The 27,035-nt window shown below is 51.9% G+C and overlaps 1 protein-coding gene across 2 annotated transcripts in view; it reads right to left on the reverse strand.

Moving 5' to 3' along the window:
• Positions 1–1,669: 1,669 nt before the first annotated feature.
• The window catches only part of SSBP3 (single stranded DNA binding protein 3), a 200,671-nt gene continuing 175,305 nt past the window's right edge, over positions 1,670–27,035 (reverse strand). For both annotated transcript variants that reach the window (XM_011973820.1, XM_011973821.1), the window contains 11 exons: positions 24,930–24,996; positions 24,752–24,828; positions 16,423–16,487; positions 15,376–15,424; positions 14,714–14,749; positions 14,139–14,193; positions 12,333–12,403; positions 3,866–3,944; positions 3,568–3,596; positions 3,374–3,475; positions 1,670–2,289 (listed from right to left, as the gene is read on the reverse strand). In XM_011973820.1, coding sequence (XP_011829210.1) covers positions 2,260–2,289; positions 3,374–3,475; positions 3,568–3,596; positions 3,866–3,944; positions 12,333–12,403; positions 14,139–14,193; positions 14,714–14,749; positions 15,376–15,424; positions 16,423–16,487; positions 24,752–24,828; positions 24,930–24,996 — 660 coding nt within the window. In that variant the 3' untranslated portion in view covers positions 1,670–2,259. The remainder of the gene's footprint in view (positions 2,290–3,373; positions 3,476–3,567; positions 3,597–3,865; positions 3,945–12,332; positions 12,404–14,138; positions 14,194–14,713; positions 14,750–15,375; positions 15,425–16,422; positions 16,488–24,751; positions 24,829–24,929; positions 24,997–27,035) is intronic.

Raw genomic sequence — 27,035 nt, forward strand, 5'->3', positions numbered from 1 at the left:
ATTCATCTCCCAGGATGCCACCAGCATACACTTTCCAAAATTTACTAAGTAGACTGCACTACTCTCAAAACCCTTCAAGGGCTCCCAGTGCCTTGGAGCCTTAGGAAAAAAAATATATATATATGTATCAACCTCCCTGTGCCTCCCAGTCGCAAACAGCAGGCACTTGAGGTTGGGGGCCTGGGGTGAAGCCAGTCCCACCTGAGGGGAGAAAGCAGGGAGTGGCTGTGGTTCTCCTGGCTGATAACGACTCCTCATAGACAACAGAGGGCACCAGGAACCTTTTCCTGCTTCCAGAAAAATAAACAACATTCCAGCAAACCAAAATGTGTTTGCAAGACAAGAAATGGTAAATGGCTTTTAGAAGGCCCCCAAATATTTAAGGTAAGACGGATACCTCCCTCCCTCCCAACCCACCTTCCGCCGAGGCCATCGCGACTCCACAAGAACACAGAACTCGCAGGCCCAGGAAAAGAAGGCAGACGCCTCAAACACAAAACATCTTGTTATGCACCAGGAACAAAAACTGTGCCCAACAAGTCACCTTGCATTTTGTAATCAGTGTAATAAACTCCAACCCACGTTCCCCAAACATGTCAGGAAGGGCTGCGGAAAAAAGATGTCCCTTTAATAAAACGTTATCAACATATATCGTACACAAACTACAATGTATCATAATTACTTTTTTTTTTCCTCTCTTAATTCAGAACCAGACTACAAGGTAAGAAAAAACACAGAAACAGCTACAATGTTCCCAATAATCCGCACAAAGTCTTTTTTCAGGCAGATGATATCTCACATAATATGATATACATGGATCAGAAAGGGAGGGAGTAAAACAAAGACCAGCTACAGGGGAGGGAGGAAGGAGAAGGGCATGTCAATGTACAAAGAATTCGGGTGTCTTCCAGGGCAAGACACAAAGGTTTCTGTGGGGTGATGAGGTGAGCGGGGCCATGAGCACCCTCCCGGGAGGGGACAGGCTCCACCGTCGGGCTTGTTGGTTTTTGAAAATAAAAACAGGACCGGAGACAGCACGTCTGTTTGGTTGTCGGTGTCCCCCCACCCCCCACAGCTGCTCCAAAGTCTTTCCATCCAGTCCCAAGCACATACAGAGCAATTCTGGTCAGTATCCCATCTTTGAGAAAGGACGAATAAAGAGAAAAAGAAAACCGGAACTCGAGCCCCCCAGCCGGTGCACATGATGACGCTGATGCGAGGATCTCGGGACCAGAACGTGGAGGTCACTGTTTCCATGTCCCAGGTCATAGCCATCCTGTCAGTGGCAGCCTCTCCTACTCTGCGTCAGGCCACCACCCAGCTGGCAGGATTCTCACTGGGAAGACTGGGGTGGGGGCGGAGGAGGGGCTGGGAGGTCCAGGAGAGGAGGAGGAAGGCATCCTGGGAACAGTGCATGCCACCGGGTCACGGCGACGGGCTGGGCTGTGGTGGAATCCTGAAAGGGGCCGGTGGTCCGGCCCCTCTGGCCACAGGATGAGGGTGCTGGGTTCTGAGGTCCAAGCGTGCCGCTGCCGTTGCCGTAGAAATCAAGCTAGAACAAACGCGTTCCCGCTCCTCCCCTGCCTGTTGCACAAACCAAAACCCCAAGTGGAAAACGGTGACTGCCTTTTCTTCTTTCCAAAAAAGGCCTTTTGAAAGAAACCACCGATTGTAAACTGTCCAGTTTATTATTATTATTTTTGATGGCTACAGACAATGTGGGCTCTCACACCTAGACTAGCTTTTCTGGTGGAAGGGCTTGGGGACAGACAGACAGCAGGGCTTCTGGTTTTCCTTTTTTTTTTTTTTTTTTTTTTTTAAGAAGAAAGCATAGAGGTTGATTGGGGTGGGGGGCTTGCTAGAAGCTTCCATTTAAAAAAATTTTCCCCAAAAAACCCCCCCTGAAAACAAATAAAAAAATCCCAACGGTAAAACCCCAAACAAAAAACAAAAAAGTGTCGTGTACGGAAAAGGTCCTTTGGGGAAAGGGCAAGGGGTGCGATTTTTCTGGTCACTGACTTGAAATACATTTTTGAGTTTTGTCCTTCATGTTTTATGGAATAAAAAGTTCGGCCTTTTTATTGCATGAAACTAAAATTGGGAAAGGTGGGGGGCGTGGATGGGGTGGGAGGGGGTTGAGGGGAGCAGGGAGATGCCCTCCCCACCAGCTCCTGGATAATGACACCTCACTTCTTGCATAATTTCTGGCATCTTCCCGCCTGCAATGCCCGCTCTCTCAGCGTCTCGGAGAAGGGGGGATCACACACTCATCGTCATGCTTGGAGAATACTGGAAGGGAGAAGCAGAGAAGGAGGGGGTGAGGATTGTGGGGAGGCCGCTGACACACCGAGGTGCCAAGAGCCTGGTTTGACTGCACAGAACTGAGCAGGGCTCATTTGGGGCTGTGGTTGGGCTGAGGGGTGCATGGTGGCATGGAGTGCGCAGGGGGCCGGCAAGGCAGGGTAAGGGTCAGGAGGTGGGAGCTAAGAGCCACTTCTCAGTGCCAGCCTGACCTTCTGTTGGGAACTATGGCAGCTGACGGTGCCTCCCCTGCTCCTGCCCTTGTCTGAGTCAACCTCTTCTCTCCAAAGGCAGTCACAGCCCCTGCCCCTTGCCCAGTGCAGACCTCCAGACTGCAGGGAACTGGGCTTTGACGAGCCAGAGCACAGCCAGGGTGCCCTGGGGTGGGGCCAGTCTGGGATTCTTTCTGTTTTTGTTTTTGAGACAGGGTCTCACTCTGTCACTCAGGCAGTGGTGCGATCAAGGCTCACAGCAGCCTCAACCTCCTGGGCTCAAGCAATTCTCCCGCCTTAGCCTAAGTAGCTGGGACTACAGGCATGCGACACTACACCCGGCTAATTTTTGTATTTTTGTGTAGAGATGAGGTTTCGCCGTGTTGCCTGGGTTGGCAGCCTCGGGTTCTTGAAAACTGCTTAATCATAACACTGTTTCTTCAAATGAGAATGCACACAGAAGCCCACTACAGAAAAGCAGACAGCCAACCCCGCTCTGTGTTGACAGACCTGAAAATCACGGGCTGCATGAACCTTTTCCCACTGGACAGATGGAAATGGACCTGTGGGGCAATACTGCTCCAACTCCCTCAGCCCAGGGCTCTCCCGGCCACATCAGCTTAAGTAGTGCCAGAGGCATCCAGCCTGCACCGAGCTGCCTCCAGAAGGCCCCACCAGCAGGCAGTCTCGGGGCAGCGTCAAGGCTGCACACTTCTGCTAAAAAAATAACTGAGGTGGAAAGCCCATAACATGGTCACCAGCTCAGCTGGCAGGCTGCGGCCCGGCTCTGTAGCTCGCAACTTGTTAGGTAAGAGTCCAGGCTGTGGGGACAAGAGCAGCGGGCAGGGGGCGAGGCTTACATTGTCGTTCTGAAAGGAGTGGAGGAAGTTCCCTCCTAGCTCGCCGTCATCTCGAGGGGTGCCTGGAGGATTGCTAATGCCACTTATGTTGTTAGGAGAATTCTGTAGAAAGAGGAGAGGAGGTGAGCGCCTGTGTCCCCAACAACCTGCCCACACAGATGGGGCGCCACCAGGCAGACCGAGTGCACACTCACTTTTGGAAGTCCGTCTATGTCGCCTGACCCTGGAAAGAAAAAATAATCCAATTCAGTTTCTTGCTTGCTCTTCCACAGAGGGGTCCCCCCTCATCCCTGGGCTCCTCGGGCCTGTAAGCCCTTCCATCCCAGTCCCACACTGTGCGGAGGACTTTGTGTGGCATCCCTCTCAGGATCTTCCTGTGTGCCCAGCCAAGGCAGGCCAGGGCTGTGTACCAAGCCCAGCTGAGCCAGGAGCTGAGGCACACAGCTGGTTGCCTCGGCAGGGTGGGGCATGGTGAGGGCAGGGGCCACTCACCTAACGATCCATTCATGTGGTGTGGCTCCATGCCGCCCATGCCGCCCATCGGACCGTCCGAGCCGGGACCCATCGGGAACTGGGGAAGAAGCACAGGGCATGGCAACTCAGCGGGCCCAGGCCCTCTGCACCCCTCACAAGCAGGGAGCTACAGCCATGCCAGAGTCCTGGCCCTGAGGAACCCCTGCTCCAGCAGGCTCTGCTCACACTCAGACATGTCCTGCCTGGCAGCTGGGCCAGGTTCCTCACCTCAGCCCTCCGAGCTGCAAGGCAGAGGTGCTCATTCCAATGACCCAAGTGAGGGAGAGGGACTGGCCTGCTGCCACCCAGCTCCACGCAGAGGCAGCTTTCAATCTGAGCCTCTCAGATCCCACCACAGGGCCCCCTCCATCCCCCGTGTGGAGGGTGTGGTTCCCTAGACAGAGATACATGTGGACAGCTCTCCCACCGTGTCAGGCCAGGGACCAAAACACCAGTGCTTCCCATCCCCACTTCACGGGTGAGGAAACAAGCACTGAGAGCAAACACTTTGCTTGAGGTCCCAGAGGCTGGAAGTGGAGGAGCTGGGACTGGAACCTGGCAGCAGGCCTGGAGCCATCGTGCTGGCCCTCTCCAAGCTAACAAAAGGAAGAAGTTAGAAATGAATGTTTCCTAGGGCTGGGCAGTAAGAAGAGGTGGAGTTTGATGAGTGGGGGGGAAGAGGGAGCTAGGACACTGGCCTAGGAGGGACTGCATGGCATCCTGGGACTGTGGGGTGGTGGTGGGAGGTCACCAATGAGGCTCCCATGCAGAACTGATGGTGTGGCAGATGGGGACTCAGAGATAAGAGTCGATTCTACCCACCCGCAGGCCTATCCGGAACTATCAAACCCATCTCGGAAAGGAAGGCCAGAAAGGTCACATCCCACAGCCACGAGTCACAGGGCTGGGGAGGGGTGGCTGAGCCCAGCCTGGAGCGCCAGGGCCCTGTGATGCAGACTGGATCTGCATCTAGTGGGAAGGGAGTGGAGGTGGTGGAATGGAGGACTGTTTTGGCACCTGGCCGGGATTGGGCACCGCAGACGCAAAGCTGAGTCACACCTGAGCCCCAGCCCAGAGGAGCAGCTCATGGATACCCAACTGCCCCACAGGAGGACAGAGATGCTGACTTCCAAAGACAGCTGCAAAGTACAGCTGCGGCTTCAGAGCAAGGCACAGAAATCAGAACTGGCTGCCTGGAAGAGGAGGAGAGCATCGACAAAATTGAGGGGTAAAATCTGGGCAGGCAGAGCCCATCGCGGAAGTCACTCTAGGCAGGGGTCCCACATGAGCAGGGGTGCAAGGGGTAAGGCTGTGACCAGGCTGCAGAGGCACAGCTAGGGTATGAGCTGCTTCCCTGTGCCTACCCAGACTGGGGGAAGGGCGGCGCATCCTTCCCTCTCCAGTGGATCCCCCACCAAAGCAGCTCACAGGCTTTTGGGAACACTTTGCCATCTAGCAACAAATTTCATGCTTATTAACCCAAGTGATGGGAGGATGAAAGTAACCAGCTTTCTAGGGAGTCAACCCAGGACACAGCCATGCCAGACCCCAAAAATCCCCAAACATGATAATACAGAATTATGCATATGTATATCATTACCATAACATGAATATGTCATTAACATCAATGTATTAAGAAACTGGTAGTTCTTCAAAATGACGTATTATTGTATACTTTCTGTGTATTATCTTAACAGTTTTATTGAGATATAATTCACATGGCATACAACTGATCCATGTAAAGTGTAAAATTCAGTGGTTTTCAGTATATTTACAGGGTTGTGCAACCATCACCACAACCAATTTTGAACGTTTCCATAACCTCAGAAAGAAATCCTGTACCCGACTGCAGTCATTTCCATCCCCCTCCAATCCCCGGCCCCAGGCAAACACTAATCTACTTTCCATCTCCACGGATTTGCCTATCCTGGACATGTCATATACACAGAATCATGTGAGCTTTTGTAGCTGGTTTCTTTCACTTAGCATGTTTTCAAGGTTCATCAGTGTTGTCACATCAATCAGTACTTGATTCTTTCCTATGAACAAAAAGTAGTCCATCGTATGGATATACCACATTTCATTGATCCATTCATCAGCGGAGGGAACGTTCAGGTTGTTTTCACTGTTTGGCTATTCTGACACTAATGACACTGATGTACCAGCTGCCGTGTGGACATACGTTTTCATTTCTCTTGGGCAGATCCCTAGGAGAACTGCTGGGTCATAGGGTAACCCAATTCTCATATCACAGTGGACATCACTAGGCTGTCTGATCTTTCAAGGAAACGTGAAGCTGTTTAACAAAGCAGCTATGCCATTTTACATTCCCACCAGCAGCTCTGAGAGTTCCACTGCTTCCACGCCCTCGCCAATACCAGTCATTATCTGTCTTTTTTACTACAGTCGTCCTAGTGGGTGTGAAGTGCTATCTCACTGTGGTTTTGATTTGCATTTCCTAATGACTAACGATGCTGAGCATCCTCTCATGTACTTACTAGCTATTTGTAATTTTTGGAGAAATGTTCATTTATACCCGTGTCCATTTTTAAATTAGGTTGTTACTGAGTTTTTCTCAGAGTTACGTATTTTGAATTCAAGTCCCTTATCAGATACCTGATTTGCCAATATTTTCTCCATTCTGTGGTTTGTCTTTTTACTTCCTTGACACCTCTGAAGCACAAATCTTCATCTCCTATGAAGTCCAGTTTGTCTACTTTTTTCTTTTGCTACTTGTGCTTTTGGGCTTGCGTCTAAGAAGGCTTCGCTTAACTCAGGTCGTGAAGATTTACTCCTGTGTTTACTTCAAGTGTTTTGGAGTTTTAGCTCTAACATTGAGATCTATGGTCTACTTTTATTTTTTATTATTTTTTAATTTATTTTTGAGATGGGGTCTCACTCTGTCAGCCAGGCTGGAGTGCAGTGGCGTGATCTTGGCTCACTGCAACCTCCGCCTCCTGCGTTCAAGCAATTCTCATGCGTCAGCCTCCCGAGTAGCTGGGACTACAGGCACACGCCACCATACCCGGCTAACTTTGTATTTTTAGTAGAGACGGGGTTTCCCACGTTGGCCAAGCTGGTCTCGAGCTCCTGACCTCAAATGATCCACCTGTTTCAGCCTCCCAAAGTGCTAGGATTATAGGTGTGAGCCACCGTGCCCGGCCCCCTATAATCTACTTTAACTTTTGTGTGCTGCTGTAAAGACACAGTTCAATCTCATTTGTCCACATGTGGATATTCAGTTGTCTCAGTATCATTTATTCTGTTATTATCTACTTTTCCATTATATTAATGCTATTATGTAAACAACAATAGGAACTAGTTAACAGCAGCAATTAGTAGCAATTAGAAGGTGGACTAGTTAAATGATATGTATGAGAAAAAAATATTAATATTTTTATAACGTTTCTGTCCTCTGATAGAGAAATAACTTTTTATTGGAATACTTAAATTTGACAGGCTATGTTACATTAATTATTTTATTTTTTAGAGATGAGGACTTGCTCTGTCACCCAAGCTAGAGTACGCTCAAGTGATCCATCCACTGCCTCAGCCTCCTGAGTAGCTGGGACTACAGGCTCGAGCCACTGCACCTGGCTTATTATTTATGTTTTTAAAAAATAAAACATAAGCCAAGCGTGGTGGCTCACACCTGTAATCCCTTTGGGAGGCTGAGGCAGGAGGATCTCCTGAGCCCAGCAGTTCAAGAACATCCTGGGCAACATAGTGAGACCTCATCTCTACAACAACAAATTAGGGGCAACATAGTGAGACTTCATCTCTACAACAACAAATAAAATTAGCTGGGTGTGATGGCACGTGCCTGTAGTCCCAGCTACTCAGGAGGCTGTGGTGGGAGGGATCCCTTGAGCCCCAGATGCTGAAGCTGCAGTGAGTCATGACTGTGACAGAGACCCTATCTCTAAATAAACAAACAAACATAAACACAATAGGATTAATGAAACGAACATTACTAATATTTAAATAAAAAATGTTTCTTTCTGCCCCAGGATACATTAGAACATTCTGCTCTGCTTCCTTTCCCATTGGTCTCTGAATTGCCTAAAGCCTTTATAGCCTTTAGGACATCTTTTTAAAAAAAAAAAAAGATGGAGTCTGGCTCTGTCATCCAGGCTGGAGTGCAGTGGCATGATCATGGCTCACTGCAGCCTTCAATTCCTAGGCTCAAACAATCCTCTTGCTTCAGCCTCCCACGTAGCTGACTACAGGCATACACCACTGCACCCAGCTTAGAACATCTTTCTTTTAAATGCACTGGTAAAACTGAATAAAGTCAAACTTAAAACCCATTTGACTTGTCACTCTGTTTATTCAAAGCCCATGTTACACTGACTCCTGGTGTCAACCTAACACGATAACACCAAACTAAATATCCTCTCCACACAACCCTTGCACACAAAGTACTTTGGGTTTTACTTATAAGCACAGGTTTTGGGACTTGTAGGAATTCACGTCCAGCTCTCCAAAGATGCCCATCCATTTTTGTCCAGGGGCTGGCTTTGGTGGACCAGCTGCTTGTCAATCAGGCCTTTACATCTGTAATTCATCAGATGGGCTATCCCTGTCTAAGATGCCCACCATTTTTTTTTTTTTTTTTTTTTGAGACAGAGTCTCGCTCTGCTGCCCAGGCTGGAGTGCAATGGCACAATCTCTGCTCACTACAACCTCCACCTCCCAGGTTCAAGCGATTCTCCTGACTCAGCCTCCTGAGTAGCTGGGACTACAGGCGTGTGCCACCATGCCTGCTAATTTTTTTTTCCCCCCCAAGACGGAGTCTCACTCTGTCACCCAGGCTGGAGTGCAGCGTTGCAATCTCAGCTCACTCACTGCAACCTCCACCTCCCGGGTTCAAGCGATTCTCCTGCCTCAGCCTCCCGAGTAGCTGGGATTACAGGCACCAGCTACCACGCCTGGCTAATTTTCATATTTTTAGTAGAGACGGGGTTACACCATGTTGGTCAAGCTGGAACTCCTGACCTCAAGTGATCCTCTCACCTCGGTCTCCCAAAGTGCTGGGATTACAGGCGTGAGCCACCATGCCTGGCCAGATATTCATCATTTTTTAACACTCCAAAGCACACTAGATGATGTTCTAAATTATAAAAACTAATTTTAAAGCACAGAGGTAATCTGAAGTTGCAAAACCCAAGCTGGATTCCAAATATGTTACAGTCTTAATGAAGAAATTGAGAAAGTCCTGTTTAACTTGACTGCCTTTTCTGGTGACATTTTTTGAGTTCTCAAGCATTAAATGGGTCCTTATTTCTGCTGCATGAGTTTTTGTGGCCCCCTCCCCGTGATACCCAACGATCCAAGTGTGGCTGGCTAGCCCTATCTAGGCTCCTTGGGGCTTCTCAAGGAGCATCAGACAGTACTGACGAAACAGTATATACATTTCTATTTTATTTTTTATGTATTTATGTTTTTTCTTTTTGAAACCGAGTCTCACTCTGTCACCCAGGCTGGAGTGCAGTGGCGTGATCTTGGCTCACTGCAACCTCCACCTCCCGGGCTCAAGCGATTCTCCTGCCTCAGCCTCCCGAGTGTCTAGTACTACAGACATGTACTACCACACCTAGCTAATTTTTGTATTTTTAGTAGACATGGTGTTACTATGTTGGCCAGGCTGGTCTTGAACTCCTGACGAACCCCAAGTGATCTGATCACCTCGGCCTCCTAAAGTCCTGGGATTACAGGTGTGAGCCACCGTACCCAGCCTATGTATTTATTTTTTATTTTTTATTTTTTGTTGCTGAGATGGTGAGGATGTGTCGCTTTGTTATCCACGTTGGTCTTGAATTCGTGGCTTTAAGTGATCCTCCCACCTTGGCCTCCCAAAGTATTCAGATTACAGGCATGAGCCACCGTGCCTGGCCTCTATTTTATTGTAATTCCTTTTTCCATTCTCATCTCAATGCATTTCCAAATTAGAGAAGGACATCCTTCTTGTCTCGCACTTTAAAAAATAGCAGTTTCCACGGCAAGCCAACATTTTAACATCTTTTCTATGGCCAGCAATGATAGTCATCTTGTGGAAATGTCTGAGGCATTCTCCTGTCTGTAAAGTCAAAGATCTCATTAAGTGCTTCAGCATGTTTTGAGGAAATTGAAAAGTGACCCAAAACTTTCATTATGAAAGCTGGTATCACAGGTAAGCAAATTACACCCCTTTGTGACAGCGTTGGGCACAAGGTGTGAACATTTAGCAGGTAAGATGTTTTCATTTTCATTGGTAAGAAGCTTATGGACTAAATGAAATTTGCTCAAATTAACTGTGTACTGTCTGCCAAATATGTAGATAAATGAGCAAAGTCTAGGTTGTATTTGGACAAGAGAACAACAATCTCTTACGTCTTCAGTGGCTTCACTAAGATCTTCACAGAAATCGAGATGATTTGAAACTCCAGTTTTCAAATCAACATACCTAAGAGCTAGTGGAAACCTGTTGCCGTGACTCGAGGCACACCTTTAATGCTCTCGGAAGCATGACTGTTGGAAGGATCAGACAGGGTCAGCACTACTGTAAAGAGGCAATGCATCTGTTACCGAAAGTCCCTCTTCCCTTTGGTTCACACACAGGACTTTTAGTTTGTAGCCTCCAAATCAGGAAATGTAACCTTGGTTTGTGGTGCAATCAAGGGAACAAGATGATAATGGTGCCCATTCAAGGAGCATGCCCAAGCTAATTCCGCAACCGCTGATTTTGACTGAGAACTGCTGTCTCTTTGGAGGTCAAAATAATCTTGATTTAGAAAGATATGCCTCAGACTTGAGACTCAATGTCCAATGCGCCTCCACCTCCCCTTCTCCACAAGCTCAATCCCACATTCTTTTCTGCACACCGCGCAGTACATTCTGTTTGGATTCTTTCCTCCCTAATCCAGTTGTGTCCTTGCATCTGTCATTAAAGTCACATGGTCATTTAAACTTATTTCCCAGTGATGTCTGGGTCACGCTGGTGCTGGCATTGTCACCGTTCTCGTTTTCATCATCTGAACTCTTAGGAAATACGGTCACAACATTCACGATGTCAAGACTGAAACCAGCACCGTCTAGACAAAAAGCCCAACACTGAATCTGCAGCAGACTCCTAGGCGGGTGCTGTCAACGTGCATGACTGCAGTGCATGGAGTTGCAGCCTGAGTGATGTGATCCATGGTGAATCACAAGTCCTGATGCCAGCATCCACGTCAGGAAACATGGCGACAGTGACCACTCGAGGCAGATCGTCTACGCCATTTCCATCCGATGCTACAAACAGTGTTGTCATCCCTCTGTGTGGGTTTTATACTTTCCACCCAACCTTCTGCATCACTGACAAAACCCATGACTTTTTGTGTCCTGGGATTCCTCAGGATGTATGGCTTTTAGTGTTAAAAGCCAGATGCTTGGTCACACCAGTGAGGACCCTGACGAAGGCGGCAGGCCAGAGACCCTCCCTCAGAGGGCTGCTGGGAGAGAAAATGTAGGCAATATCCAGCACGGGGCAGCCCACGTTTGAGGTTTAACACGTGGGGTGATCCGGGTGTCACCTCAGGAACAGAGCCAACAAAACCAGAGTGCCCCAAAAGTCCCCACCCCCTCAACCAGGCCAAAGCCTCGCAATTTGAGGCCCCAGGCCCACTCTCTGGCTCTACAGTCCATAGACCTTCTTTCCAGACCCTGAGCTCCTGGAGGGACAAGGCTGAACAGGTTCACCTGAGGCCTGCACGGAGGAGGAAGGGAAGGAATTGGAATGGAAGGGTTGCCTGTGGAGGGGAAGCAGATCAGGCCCTGTCCTCAGGGAACTCCTGCTGGGTGAGGAGACAGGCTGCAGCTGACTAACCAAGTCCCACCCAGTGGGTGCAGGAGACACAGGAGGAAGTGGGGCAAGAAGGAATCAGAAATGGGGAAATGTGAGCTGCAACATCACCCAAGGGCTGCAACTCTGAGGCAAAGAAGCTGCCAGGTATTGGAGTTCCAGAGCTCCTGGCAGCAGCACAGGCAGGCAGGTCCCCCAGCGAGCCGTGTCCCTTTGCTGCTGGCTCCACCCTCAGCTCCGCAGCCCCAGGAACAGGCCCAGGAGGAGGAGGACTGCCCAGGCCAGCATAGCCACTCAGCTGGGCAGAGACCAGGCCAGACCCCACCTGCAGTCTGGCCCTTCCCCCACCGGCACGGCAGGAGGTGGCAAGTCCCAGCAGCACAGCCCGCGCCCTAGCTCTAACCAGAGGGTGGGTATCATCCCACCCCTTCCTCTCCCATCCCCTGCTGCCTATGAAATGGGAACTGAGTTGCCCAAGAGTTAATCACTTTTCTGACGGTTTATTTTATTCATCTTTGGTAACAAATGGCTGAAATCAATTAAACTTGCTTTCCCCTCAGCTGATGAAGTTAATTATGATTTGTTATGGTGTCTGATATGTAAATTATTAGAAAGCAGACTTACGTTGGACCGGCTGCCTCCAGGCGGCACCGGATTAATCATTGTGTAGATGTTGTCACTGGAATTTGTTGAATCTGTAGAACAGTGGAAACCCACAAGTCGGGGTGATTAATTCGTTTCTTAATTAAAACAAACTCATGGCACTTGAACTCATTCCTTTGTATTTTATCACCTAAAATTTCCTCTAAGTACCACCATTTTCTGGCTAATTTGTATTTAATGAAGATTCACAAAGTTTTTAATCACAGAAAATTCAACTGTGAAAACCACTCAACCCCAGCAGTGTGGACACGGCACAGGAGGATTACAGGTTCAAACTCTTGTCTCCCCACCCTACACCAAATCTGGCCCCCAGACACTGCCTGGGACAACATGGGGGCAGCAGAACCACGACCTGTGCTCTCCCCCCACCCCCCTACAAAGTGGTTTTAATCAAATCAGGGAAAGGGAAATGTGGCAAATTACCCAGAGGCCACCCTGCCAGGCTGATGGGGCAGGAGGGAGAGGCAGGGATGGGGCTGGAGACGCATTCACATATGGAGTGGGTGCATGTGGCCCAGTCGGAATGTAGGTCATGCAGCTCATCAAAATGCAGCAGCAGAAAGAGACAGCCGGAGCGGGAGCCCAGGATCCCGGCTGCGGCCAGCTCCACCCCTGCAGCCGAGCAGCTTCCCTGCTACGGGGAGCCGAGGAGGGGAGGGGGCGGGGGAGAGTCCCCTCCATTTCCCCAATTAGCCAAAAAAGTCTCCAGCTAAAACGTTTCTATCAGGAGCAGGCACCGTAATTCTTGGGCAGAAATCCAGCTACCTCTCACTTTTTATTTTTGGGGTGGGTAAGGATCGTATGTTGAATTGCTTCTAGCTGGCTGGTACGCTATTCTTAGCTGGGAAAGAAACATAACTGTGATGCTGTGTGTGTGTGTGTGTGTGTGTGCGTGCGCGCGTGTGTGCGCATATGCCCACGTGTGTGCACGCATGCCCTCTTTTGTTTAAAGAAACAGGGAGGACCGGGTGCGGTGGCTCACGCCTGTAATCCCAGGACTTTGGGAGGCTGAGGCGGGTGGATCACCTGAGGTCAGGAGTTCAAGGCCAGTCTGGGTAACATGGTGAAACCCCATCTCTACTAAAAATACAAAAATTAGCTGGGCATGGTGGTGCATGTCTGTAATCCCAGCTACTCAGGAGGCTGAGATAGGAGAATTGCTTGAGCCCGGGAGGTGGAGGTTGCAGTGAGCCGAGATTACGCCATTGCACTCCAGCCTGGGTGACAGAGCAAGACTCCGCCTCAAAAAAGCAAAAAGGATCTTTTTTTTTTCCATACTCCTCCTCATCACCTCATCACCTGGTACCTACGTGGTAAGTGTGTGGGTTTGGGGCCTTGTGTTGTCTCTATATAGGAGAAGGGATCTCCTATATAGAGGACCAGAAGCCAGGAGCTATGGAAACTCGAAAGGTAGCATGCCTCAGAATCCTGGTCCCAGGATGTCAGAACTCCAAAGCCCCTTTTTAAGTCATCTGGGGAAATGCCCACCCCGAACAGGGTTCTTCCCAACAAGAGGGGTTCAAGGACAATGAGAACCCGTTCCTGGACTGCTCTGCTCAGCCCTGTCCTTTATGCAGCAGCATCAGAGGAGTAGGTTAGTGTCATCAAGGGACTCCTGCCCCCTAAATGCCCAGTGGAAGATGTGCAGCTCAGGAAGGAGTGGCTGGTAAGCTTTGGCTCTGCAACACTGCCCTCCCTCCAGGACTCTCTGGCAACATGCCCTGCCCCCACCACCAGACCCTCCGCTTTCCCCTCAAGCGCTCTTACCTGCGGGACTGGGCATAATGGGTGTTCCTGGAGGACCGCCACCACCAGGGGGTCCCTGAAGATGAGAAAAACTGACATCAGACGCCCATAGTGGTGATGAACGTGGGGAGGGGCCAGCATCCTCCCTCCCTGGTCAGCAGCAACTGCTCACCCCGGGCCCAGCCGCTGTTCATCTTGCTACACCCCCAGCGCTCACTCAGGGACAAAGTACTTAAGCTTGAGAAGGGGACTTGGATGTCCCCCGTACCTTTCTTCAGACCAAGAGGCCCCTGTGGGTGTGTGTGACTGCATTATGTGCTCACAGGCATGCCCCCTGGAGAGGCCGGCAGTGGACGCCGGGGAGCCCACTGGTCAGCTCCCCAGAAGGCAATTCCACCCCCAGGTCTGGTTTGGGGATTTCTGGGCCACCTCGGGTCCGTACAGATGACTGAATATTGACAGCAAGTTCTAGCAGGTTAGAACCTCTGCTCAGAAGAATGTGTGAAAGGGAAAGAAACAGGGACCCCAGAGCAGTTCTCTTGCACACTCAGTCCCACGTGGCTAGACAACACAAGGCCCTAAACCCACACACTTACCACATAGGTACCAGGTGATGAGGAGGAGTATGGAATCTAAAAACAAGATGTCAGGGAGCCCCGCGTCAGAGTCACTGAGTGCCCTCAGCTGCCACACCTCCCTGAGGACACGACCCACTCTTCACAGGAAAGACATCGCCACCCAGTGAGCTGGCCACCTGCTTGGTTCCCCTGGGAGGGCTGGGACATGGCTGAAGCCCAGTTCTCTCTGCTATATCGAACTCACCCTGAGACCCTGGTCTCTTACTCCCCAGTCCTGGGAGGGAGCCACAGACACAGGGAAGACATAGGAGGCCCTCCGGTTTGAGAGGACAGTAAACAGCTTTACCCCACATTCCTCTGGCCTTCACTCCACTGCCTGTGCTGAGCCCCTTACCCGCACCTTCCAGCCCTGCTGGGGAGGAGGTAGGGGCCTCCACTCTGAACAGTACTCTCTGAGCCCAGGTTCTTAGCTTACTCCTTCAGCGCAGGGGTGGAGCCCTTGATGACCCCTGCACATTACTGCCAGGCCTCCATCTCCACACGGCCTTCTCCCTAGAAGCATCAGGAGAGTCCCGCTGCATCTCCCCTTCCCCGTGACACCTACACCTAGGGACAGTAGCTCCCCTGCACCCAGAACCCCTCCCCTGACAAACACCACCCCACCTGACCTAGGTACTCACTGAGTTAGCACTGTTAGGATTGGGCCAGGGTCTGCCAGCTCCCGGGCCCCTGGGAGAGGGAGAGAGAGATGTGAACAATGAAAAAGGTGCTGTAAACTCCAAGGGGTGGAGGCAGCAGGGGCAGAAGGAAAGGGCTGAAATAACCAACAGGAAGTCCTTCCTACAGCCCTGGGGTTTAGAGCCTTCTGGCTCGGGGCAGTAATGGGTAACTTCATGGATGGAAATCTATGAATTGCTTTAAATTACAGGTAAACTTTACAAAATATATAAAATTAGATATAAAATATGTAAAATTCCCTCTCCATGTGCATTTTCCTAGGAAGGGAATCCACATTCTCACAACGGGGTTAAAGATCACAAATGCACTAGAGAACAGTGGCTGAACTGTCCAGGGGTTCAACTCTTGACCCTGCCACTGAAAGGTATGTGAGCCTGTGCAAGTTACTTCACCTTTCTGTGCCTTGGTGACCTCATCTGTAAGGGGGGTATAATAATGACCGCGTCAGGCTGGGCGCGGTGGCTCACACCTAGCACTTTGGGAGGCCGAGGCGGGCAGACCATTTGAGGTCAGGAGTTCAAGACCACCCTGGCCAACATGGTGAAACCCCGTCTCAACTAAAAATACAAAAATTAGCCAGGCATGTTGACGGGAGCCTGTACTTCCAGCTCCTCACGAGGCTGAGGCAGGAGAATCGCTTGAACCCGGGAGGGGAGATTGCAGTGGGCCAAGACTGTGCCACTGTACTCCAGCCTCAGCAATAGAGTGAGACTCAGTCTCAAAAAAAAAAAAAGTAATCACGGCATAGGGTAATCATGAAGATGAGGCGAGCTGATGCACGAAGCATGCCTGAACTGTGCCCAGCACACAGAGGCACTCTATGAGGCTGAGCTCTCATCACCAGGATCATCAATATCCTCATATTACCGAGGAGGAGACTGAGATCCAGAGAGGTGCCAGCAATGACCCCTTATCATGAGTCTCCCAGGGTGCCAGCAGAGAGGGGGGAGACATGGGCCGAGTCACTGGCCGGGTCGTTTTTGCCTTACATGTTAATCCCGGGCATGGCGGGGCCGAGGGAGTTGGGTGGTGGTCTCATGCCGCTGCCATAATTCTGCAACGATAACCAAGGGTCAGTCTATGAGAAGGAGAAGGGAACCAGAGAGAGGAGGAGGGAGGAGAAACAAACAGACAAAACATAGTGAGAGGGTTAGTCTGTGAAAAGATCGATGAGAAAAAATAATACATTCTTTCAAAAACGGTGGGGTGGGTGGGAACCAAGTCACAGGGACCACAATGACAAGCCAGCACAGAGGGACAGTCACAACATTCAATGCATTTTCAGGAGCTTTCAAGATGAAGTTCTCAAAAACATGTGGGTATCCAGCAAGCTGCTGCCGTCTCTGGGCTCCCACGATGTCATCCTGTACCTTCCCCATGGGCTCAGGCAGGTAAGAGGGGATGGACTTGGTCTTGGAACCCACTAAGAGGCTCTGGGGTGAGGAGACAGAGAGGCGAGGGGTGGGTGTCAATGTGGATGTGAGCAGACACTCCTGAGAAGCCTGTCCGGGGCTGGTGCAGGCCCAGGCCCAGCACATACAGAGACCCCAACCTGCCCCAGGTCTGGGTCATAGTCCTACCCCACCCATGTGTCAGCATCAGAGGCCCTCCACAGACATGATGCTGGGAAGCCAGAGAAAACCCCATTTCTGCACTCAGACGGATCATCATTACGTGTGTGTGGTTTTTTTGTTTTTTGAGATAGCATCTCGCTCTGTTGCCTAGGCTGGAGTGCAGCAGTGCAATCAGAGCTCATTGCAGCCTTGACCTCCTGGGCTGAAGCAATCCTCCCACCTGAGCCTCTCATGTAGTTGGGACTACAGTCATGCACCACCATGCCCAGCTAATTTTTGATTTTTTTTTTTTTTGAGATGAAGTCTCGCTCTTGTTGCCCAGGCAGGAGTGCAATGGCACAATCTCAGCTCACTGCAACCTCCACCTCCCAGGTTCAAGCGATTCTCATTACTTGGCCCCCCAAGTAGCTGGGATTACAGGCACTCACGACCTTGCCGGGCTAATTTTTGTATTTTTAGTAGAGACGGGTTTCACCATGTTGGCCAGGCTGGTCTCGAACTCCTTACCTCAGGATCCACCTACCTCGGTCTCCCAAAGTGCTGGGATTACAGGCGTGAGCCACCATGCCTGGCCTGCCCAGCTAATTTTTAAATTTTTTTGTAGAGGTGGGGTCTCACTTCATTGCCCAGGCTGGTCTTGAACTCCAGGGCTCAAGTGATCCTCCCGCTTCAGCCCCACAAAGTTTTGGGATTACAGGTGTGAGCTACTGTGCCCAGCCAATGTCTGAGAGAGAAGTCTACACAGAACGCACGAAGTCCCAGCAGTCCAGATTCAGCTCAGGATGGCCTACTGAGGCACAGCGGGGTGGGTCACAGGCACCAGGCCTCTTACCGCGTGCATCTCTTGCTATATAACCAGGCCAGTGTTGCCTGTGACCCTCTCTCCAAGTGTCATTTTCCCTACAGTCATACATGCCTCGCTTCCCTGCTCCCCTCATGGCGGGCTTCTACTTGTCCTCCAATACTCAGCTCCAACAGCAGCTCCTCTAGGAAGCCCTCCTGACACTCCACCCCTTGGGGCTGACTACTCCAACCGTTACTCCCACAATGCCTTCTAACCTCCCTCCCCTGCCACACTGGGTTCTGATCATGGACACGTGTCTGTCCATCTCCCATCTCTCCTAGTGGACTCCAAGTGCCTTCTGAAGGTGGGGCTGTGCCTTGATGATCATAGCCCCCCGCCCCATGCACCCAGTGGCACAGACTGGTGCTCACTACGCCGACACTGAAGCAATCAATGAAGGACTGAAGAAGGGAATGCATGGAGACCAGAGGGAGCCTGGCTGCAGCTTAAGCTCTGCCCTTGTAGGAGAACTTGAAGTAGGTTGCTGGAATTTTGATGGCAAAGGAACAGCCAGCATTCACTGCCCTTTACGGAGTGCATGACATACTTTCTGTAGTCTCTCGTTTGATCTGTATGAAAACTCCAGGAGGCTGGTATTGTTCCCACTTTACAGAAGAGGAGACTGAAGGTCTGAGGGAGAAAGTTTTGCCTCAAGTTGCAGTGAGCAAATGCACAGCTAGGATTTAAACCCAGATCTGCGGCCCCCAGATTCTGCCTGCTTAGCCAAGCAACTGGTGGGAGGCGGGTGGAAAGGGGGACAGAATGGGAAGACGGAGACCTGGAGCTGACACACACAAAGCCAATATCGGGCTGATGGTGCGTTCTGCATCCAGGGATCATCTCCCAAATCTCACCATCCTGGGGCCACCTGCTCTGCTTGCTCAGCCACTGAGGGGCTTGGAGTCTAGAAGAATGTCTAGACAAGATGCAGAGGATCACAGGAGCAATACTAGGCTGGCTGACACAGAGCCAGACCCAGAGCCAGAGAGGGCAGGGCCTGCCTCAACCTGCGGATGCTCAGGGCACCGGCTTCAAGCAAACAGTGGCAGCCTTGGGGGAATGTGCTGGGGCCAAGCCCACTCTACCACGGGGTAAAGAGCAGAACACGAGACCGGAGGTCAGAACACAGGAAGGCTGGCCTTGGTTTGGCTGCCTGCTGGTGACGATGGGCAGACTACCAAATGACAACAGTGCTGACTCCACGCCCAGATGTACCACAGACTGTGTGTGCACTGCCTACGATTAATTGTCACAATGACCCCTTTCCTCCACCCACTTTAGAGACCAGAAAACTGAGGTAGAGAGGAAGAATGATGACCCCACCGTGCAGCTGTGAGTGGCTGAGCTGGGGCAAAGCCCTGCAGCATGGCTCTGGCTTTAGAGCCACAATCCCCTCTGCTCTGCTGCCTTGTCTACAAAATGGGGACAAAGAGCCCCATGTGTTTCCAACCTTGCAGGTCTCCAGTGGATCAAATGAAACAATGGTTCTGAAGTGCCCCGTAAGCCCCAGGAGGTGTGCACTGATTTGGGATGTCAGCAGCAGAACAAACACCAAAGCCCTTAATGCTACCACAGCATCGCAGAAGCTCGGGTCTCAAAGGGCCTTTTCTAATCCCCTCTACAAATCTCAGCCTCATCTCCCCACCTGCTGCTCCAGGACAAGCAGCCTGCCACCTCCCCAGGCCCTCTCCCCCTCTGTGTACAGGCCAGCTGACTAGAGGTCTTCCAGATGGAGTTCTTTTCCAGGACTGCAGCCGCCTCTCCCTCCAGGAGAAAGGCCTGCACCTCACAGCGAGAGCGGAAGCCTGGGATGTCTCAGCATGGAGTGGGGTGAGAGGGAGACGACAGGTAGGCGCTCACTCCATAAAGCCCTCCTGACACGCAGAATGCGGCTCTGAGCTGGGAGGTTCCGAGTGCACTATCCTGTCGCTCCTGGCCCCGCCCAGCCTTCAGGGGCCTCTCCAAGAGTTGGCATGGCAGCTTCCTAGAGGGAGCTTCTCCACCAGTCCCGCCGCCTATAGAGGCAGAGACCCTGAAGGGCCACTTGCACCTCATCATTTCACAGATGACAACTTGGAGGCCCAGAAAGCCAGAGACGTGTCCAAGGCCACAGAGATGTCAGGAGCAAGTAGCAGGCTGAAATCTGGTTTGCAGCGAAGTTTTCTCACATAGGGCAGGAACGCCTAGAAGTTCAGACTCAGTAGAAATGGGCTCCCTCTTTGGCCAGCTCCTGCCTGCCTGCAGCACCACATGGCTGGAGGTGATGACGGTGAAGCCGTGCAAGGGTCAGTTACCAACCAGATATCCCTCTGCCATCGGCACCACTCTGCAGGGGCAGGGGCGGCTGGGCAGAGGGGAGGAGCCTCCAGTGCAGCTGTGGGGCTGGACACATTCACAGGCGCCTGTCTTCCCTAACCCCTCACCCTAGTCCCCACTTGGGTGCCCCAGACCCTGGGCAGAGGGCCTAATCCACACTCAGCAACAGTGCAGGCGCCCCGACCACTGTCTCAGCTCTGTACTCCGCCGGGTCCGCAGGGAGAAAGGACCAAGCAGCTGGCTGGGGCTGGAGCCTGGAGGTGGTGACTGCTGCTCCCTCCTGCCACATCCTCAGAAAGGCTTTTGAGGTGCCCACTATGTTTAAACCTGGATCTGCCAGCCCCCAGAGTCTGCATTCTTAGCCAAGCATCTTGTAGGAGGCAGATAAGAGAGGGGGACCACCCAGTGCTGTAATTACCTTAGGGGATAGCTCTCCTAGTCTTTAGGACTCACCTACCAGAGTGGACTTGAGGCTGTCCAGGCCATTTTCTGGGCAGTGGGGGCCTGGCCATCTCATGCAGGACACCCCCCAGGGGCCACCAGAGTTAAGTTCCTCAAGGGGCCCTTTTCCTTCCTCACCAGCCCAGGGTGCTCAGGACCAGGATTAATGACCTACCCCTCTCTTTTGGGGGCCTCTGCTCAGTGTCACTGAGCTTGTATTGGCCCTGGATCAGCCCCAGGAGATGGGGGCGGCACAAGATCGTCCCAGGGGCTGTGGATTCTCTCCTTCATCTGAACTCTCAAATGCAGACAAACCAGGATAGTGACCTGATTCTACTCTGTCCTGGCTTCAGCCCTAACCTGAATACCAGAAACGCCAACATGTCAGTGGCTCTGGGAATCGGCATCCGGGAGTCTGGGAGCCACTGCTCTTCTGACGGGGGCTGGCATTCTCCCTACTAAATCCGACCAGGGGCGCCTCAGTTTTAGCTTCATCCTATTAGAATTCACTTTTGAAACACCAGGATGAGAGGTTACTACCTGATACTGACATACATAAAACTTTCTGGAAAGAAGAGTTCTAAGTGGAAGTACTATCTCCTTTCTGGCACTGGCACTTTACGAAATCAGAGTAAAATCCGTCTGAAGCACGGAGGACGAAGGACGGGGTGATGCCTGCACTGCTGGTTCCTTTGAGACATTTAGGCTGACATGTGACACAGACTCACACAATGCAATGTCACTCCATTTGGTTTTGAAATAAAGTAGCCCTTGACCACACTGTACCTATTCTTTGTTCAGGAAGTTCTGGAGTGGTCACTGGCTAAAAGCAATCTAATTCCTGGCTACGAATGACATGCCGATGGTCTCCCACCTTTGTGCCTGGTCTCAGCACAGCACTGTGTGCATAGTGGCACTTACTCTAGGCTGAAGGGGCTGGCCGCCCTTCCTGACAGCCCGGGCTGTGGCAGGGCTGCCTCCCCCAAGCTCAGGGCCTGCAGGAAGGGGAAGGGATCCACAGGACACCGTGTGGGGACACAGCTGCTATTTCGCCCGCCCTCCAGTAGCCCCATGAGGCCACCACTTGCTGCCCATTTTGCAGATGACGAACTGGAGGCCCAGCCAGGCTGAGCTGCTGTCAAGACTGCTTTCCAGAACTAAGTTCTGTCCTGTCCACAGGGCATCACCCTCAGGGGAGAGAGAGAAAGGGCCTGGGGAACAGGGACAGTCTGCCCTCTCCCTACTCTCCAACTCAGAGTCCAAAACCGCCAGGCTCTGCTGGGCCCAAGATGAGCCCTAGCTGACCACAGACCCTGTAATCCATCCTGCACCATCAACCTTGTCCGGGCCCAGTGCTTCATCAATGCCAAGCTTTCCTGACCCCAGTGATGGGCCAGTGCAGACACCCTGGGTTGCTTCAAGGGACGTTTGGCTCTGGATTTAATACTTACCCTACCCAGAGGAGTACAGGAAACATGGGTGAAGCGCTTTAGGGTCTCCACATTGATAAAGTAAAATAAAGAGCAGGAGAGACGCTTCCAGAGCTCCTGAGGTTGGCAAGGGTGTGTAATGTAAACAAAGATGGGTGAGCCTCTCCCTCTCCTGCTGGAGACACTCCTGGAGTCTAAGGGGAGCTCCACCCCTTGTACAATGCTTGGGTGAGGCCAGGAGAGTCTCAGTGCACGGCCTCAGCCTCTGGGACCCTCACTTCTTTAAAGTGTGCCAGAGTGTGCTGGACTACGGGTCAGGGGCAGACATGATGAGACATCCACCGTGCCCAGAGGAAGTCCTGAACTGCCAGCACACCCTGCTGCTCTTAAACAGCCTGACATCTATTCCCAGCCTTTAGAATCTCAGTGTTACGATGGTCCAAACAAACTGTTAATGACTTTGCCAGGAAAAAAAGAAGGAGAAATTAAAAGCAATCACCAAACCCAAGCAACTAGAGGCCTAAACATTGGTTTTAAGTCCCTAAAGTTGGAAAACACAAAGATCTTCCTTAGGGGGAGCACCCTGTGGCATCACATCGAGAACTTGACTTGGCCGGACACGGTGGCTCACACCTATAATCCCAGCACTTTGGGAGGCCGAGGTGGGGGAATCGCTAGAGCCCAGGAGTTCGAGACCAGTCTGGGCAACATGGCAAGACCTTGTCTCTACTAAAAATACAAAAATTAGCCAGGCATGGTGGTGGGAGCCTGTAGTACCAGCTACTGGGGAGACTGAGGATGTGGTGAGCAGAGATGGCGCCACTGCACTCCAGGCCTGGGTGACAGAGTAAACCCTGCCTCAAAAAAATAAAAAAAAAATTTTTTTTTAAATTAAAACATTTTCTTTAAAATAAAAAATATTTTAATTTTTTAAAAATAAAAATTAAAAAAAGAATTTGATTCCTGCTAAAAGAAAAAAAAAAAGGAACTGGACACTGGACCCTGCTCCTTCCAGCAGCCCTCCAGGTCAGGCACCGTTCTTATTCCCATTTTACAGATGCAGCTGCTGAGCGTCAGAATCCACAGGCTGGGCGGTGGCATTCAATTTTCCCTCCTCAGATTCCATCCTCCTGAGTCACACAGACCCCGTGACATCTGACAATCCAAGGCCACTGCTGATTTCTACACCAATAAAATGTGACTGCTGTGCGGCTCAGGCTGTGGGGAGGGAGAGCTGCATCTGACTCAGGAGAGGGGAAGCTCTGCTCCTACCCTGCCCCCCGCCCCCTTCCCTAGGCAGGCAGCCCTGCAGAGGTCAGCTCCAAGCGTCTGCCAGGCAGGAAGGGGCCACTCTGGCAGCTTACAAGGAGCTAGCAGAAACACGAATTCTGGAGGATTTGAGGAAGGAACAAAACTAGAATACTGGAGCTGCGACTACTGCAGGCTTGCTTCCTTTTAGGATTATGGGGCTGGCAGAAGACAAGGACCTCCCTAAAATCTTTCACCACCACAGATGTTCCAACCACCACTGAGAAGAACGCGGTGGCTTGGGCTTGCTGTAAATACAATTCTGGGATGGAGCAGAGGGCTGTGGTTCTGTGGGGCAGATGCCTCTCCCTACAAAAGGGAGCACATGTGGGCGGGAATGGGGAACACACTACTCCACCCCCAGGGGACCCAGAAACCAGTGCAGGGGGCCCGGAGAGTCCTGAACACCCACATGCAACCGAGGGAGCGACCAGTGCAGCAGACTCCAGGCAGAACAGAAAAGAAGGGAAAGAACACCTGAGAACAAGCCCCTTGCCTTATTCAGATTTCCAGCTTCCTTTAGTCAGGGGCTAGAGAATTCCCAAGGCGAGTGGAACATCGCGACCACTCTGCCACGGCTACTACAGGAAACAGAGCCACATGCAAACACCCAGAGGGCTCACGGTAAGCAGTGAGATGGTTCCACAGCAGAACACCTGTCAGACCTTTTCTTGGACACCCCTACCTGGGGTGCGGAGCTGGCCACAAGGGGCGACGACTTTGTTGTGACCGTAAGAGGTATGTGAGGGCACCTGAAATGCTTCCCTCCAATGGCTTCTAAACTGCCCTTTGCGGCAGCGGAGCCCTCTGGTCAGAAAGAATCCCGGCTGAAGTGGGTGCTGGGGTCCTGTCAGTGTGGCCCCCTCATCAGAGAGTCATGGACACAGTCCTCATTTAACAGGTGGGGAAACTGAGGCCTGCTGGGGCCCACAGAGGTCAAAGTGATTCATCCAAGGACAGAAGCATGCTGAGCTGCAGGCAGAGCTAGGAAGGCCACTCATCTGCCCCGCCTCTGGGACACAACCAATGCTGGCCCTAAGCCATCCCAAGTCTACCTCACCCAGGGGAGGCAGCTCTGGGGTTCAGGAGCTCCCTGCCCTTCAGACCCCATGATAGGATACTGTACCCCCAAAGGGTCTGCCAACTAGAAGGCCTCAGCTGTCCCCTTTTTCCTAGCTCCCTGGGGGAGGGGGGCCTCAACTCTGCCTGTCATCCGCGAGGGGCTACCCTGGGCAGCGCGAGGCCAGTCTGCCACAGAAGGGGACAGGAGCAGGGGATGTGGCCATGCCCTTCCTCTCACCCCTGCGAACTGAGAGATGTGGGAGACTGACAGCATGGAAAGAGGAGAGAAGGCGGGTGCACACAGATGGCCAGGGAGACAGACAGACAGACAGGCAGTGGTTACCTGTGGGCCAGGACCCATGGGCCCCATGCCTCGGGGAGGGTTCATTCTCTGCATTGATCCTCCCATGTTGGGGTGGCCTGTGTGAGAGAGGAGGCGCGCCATGGGGTGGCAGGAGTCAAGGGAGGAGGAGCCCCTCCTGGCATCCCCAGCCACCCTAGGCCCACCCCGCCCTCTCTACCTTGTTGTCGTGTGGGATCCATGGAATTGGGCAGCAATGGCTGTGTCCCAGGAACTCCTCCTGGAGGCTGAAAGAGATGCAAGACACAAGCTGAGCAGTTGCTCCGGAGCTGCTGGACATGGGGAGAGGCATCTACCTGTCCCACCCAGTTCCCCACCTGACCACGTGGGGCCACTCATGGCCTCCCTGAGACCACTTCTGCTGCCTGCCAACGGGAGAAGGTCACCCCAGGCCTACCAGTCAGCTCAAACTGGTGTTAGCTAAAACCGTGTCATTGTTTGCGGGGCTCTGTGGGAGCGAAATTGTCACCTCATCCTGCTGTCTTGGGGTAGGGAGTCTGGGTACCTATCAGAGCTCTGAAATGAGGCAGGAGACCAAATTCTCTAGGTCTTGCTCTGGCTGCAGCACCGACCACCTTTTTCTCAGAGGCAGCAGTGCCCACTCCCTCCTTCCGCCCAAATCTCATCTTGCCTTTGTCTCACAGAGACACACCTCATTTTAGCTCTATCCAAATTACGGGGACTGAGACACCCACTACCTAAAATCCTATCACTGTGGGAAGCCCTGTTTAAAGGGGAACAGAGGATGAGGAGGATTTTAGGATTGAGATGGGGAAACTGAGGTCACAGGCCTGAGGGCTCCCAGTCACAGGTTGCAGAGCCAAGCAGCACCCAGGTTATATCCCATCAGCTTCTACAATATGGAATGCCACCCAGCCCTGGGGTGGGAGAGGTGGCCACTAGGAGAGGGGCAGGGGTACTGGACGAGAACCCGGCTCCGGAGCTGGGGCCATCAGCGGTGCTGGTGTGGTTGCTAATGAGAAGATAAACGTGGGGGCCACGGGTTTCCTGGGTGAACACTTGGCCCACCCGCTGTGAAAACCTATTAAAAGCGATTTACTTGAGACTGAAATTATTTCAGCTGCAACAGGAAAAAGATAGTAGGATTTGCTGGGGGAACTTTGTTTCTAGGACCCCATCCCTTAGGGCTAAATACGAGCCTTTGCCTTTGAGAGGAAAAGCCTTTGGTGATGGCTGGTCATCTTTCCCTATTGGCAGGTGCCAGTGCTGCTCAAAGGCTGGGCATCTGTGACAGGGGTCTGTCCTCAAGGGCCCCCAGCCCAGGCTGTGCTGCTGTTGGGGAGGCTGAGTGGGGAGCTCCTCTGCCTTGAGCTCAATGGTGAACTCCAAACCGGTTTTGGAACAAGGTGGTGGAAAGCGAAGGGACAGACTGTCACTGATTTCTCCAGCTTCAGAATGGAACAGGGGAGCAGGTGGGTGTGGTTAAGGTGCAAGAGGATTGTGTGAGGGCCTAGGGAGTGTCTAACGTTCACGAAGTAGAATTGGTTTTTGTTTTGTTTTGTTTTGTTTTTTAAGACAGAGTCTCTTGCTCTGTTGCCCAGGTTGGAGTGCAGTAGTGTGATCATAGCTCACTGCAGCCTCGAACTCCTAGGCTCAAGCAATCCTCCTGCCTCAGCCATCCCAAGAGCTGGGACTACAGGCACGCGCTGTCACACCTGGCTAATTTTTAAATGTTTTGTATTGATGGGGTCTCACTATGTTGCCTAGACTCCTATCAAACTCCTAGGCTCAAGTAATCCTCCTGCCTCAGCCTCCCAAAATGCTGGGATTACAGGTGTGAGCCTCTGCGCCCGGCCCACAAAGTGGCAATTAGCACCTGCTGTTTCCGTCTGCCTGTGGGGGCTCAGTGTCTTTCCAATCCCTGGATTTTAGTTGTTCCGGCCTCTCACTGTCTCCCAGCCCTGCTTCCTGGCCCCAGGTTCCCCAGCTCTGAATCACTTGGCTAGTTTGTGTCTGCCCACTGGGGGTTTGTGGTTTTTATAGAGTTCTGGTGACTCAGGAAGGCCCGCCTCTAAGGCTGTCTGGAGTGCAGGATCCCAGGACACGGAGGTGGATGGGGGACCGTCAGGGTCATGAGTTACCCAGCGCAGGACCACCTCATCCAACCCTGACAGTGCAGCCGTGGGGCTTGGCAGTCACTCTCTCCAGGTAGCCCAGTGCTGACCACCAATTCTTGGAGAAAGTTCCTCCGTGGGTTCCTCTAACCCTCTTATGTATCGGAACTCCAGAGGCAAAGCTTGGCTGT

This window comes from Mandrillus leucophaeus, unplaced genomic scaffold, assembly GCF_000951045.1.
Source record: "Mandrillus leucophaeus isolate KB7577 unplaced genomic scaffold, Mleu.le_1.0 Scaffold14, whole genome shotgun sequence".
Lineage (NCBI taxonomy): Eukaryota > Metazoa > Chordata > Mammalia > Primates > Cercopithecidae > Mandrillus > Mandrillus leucophaeus.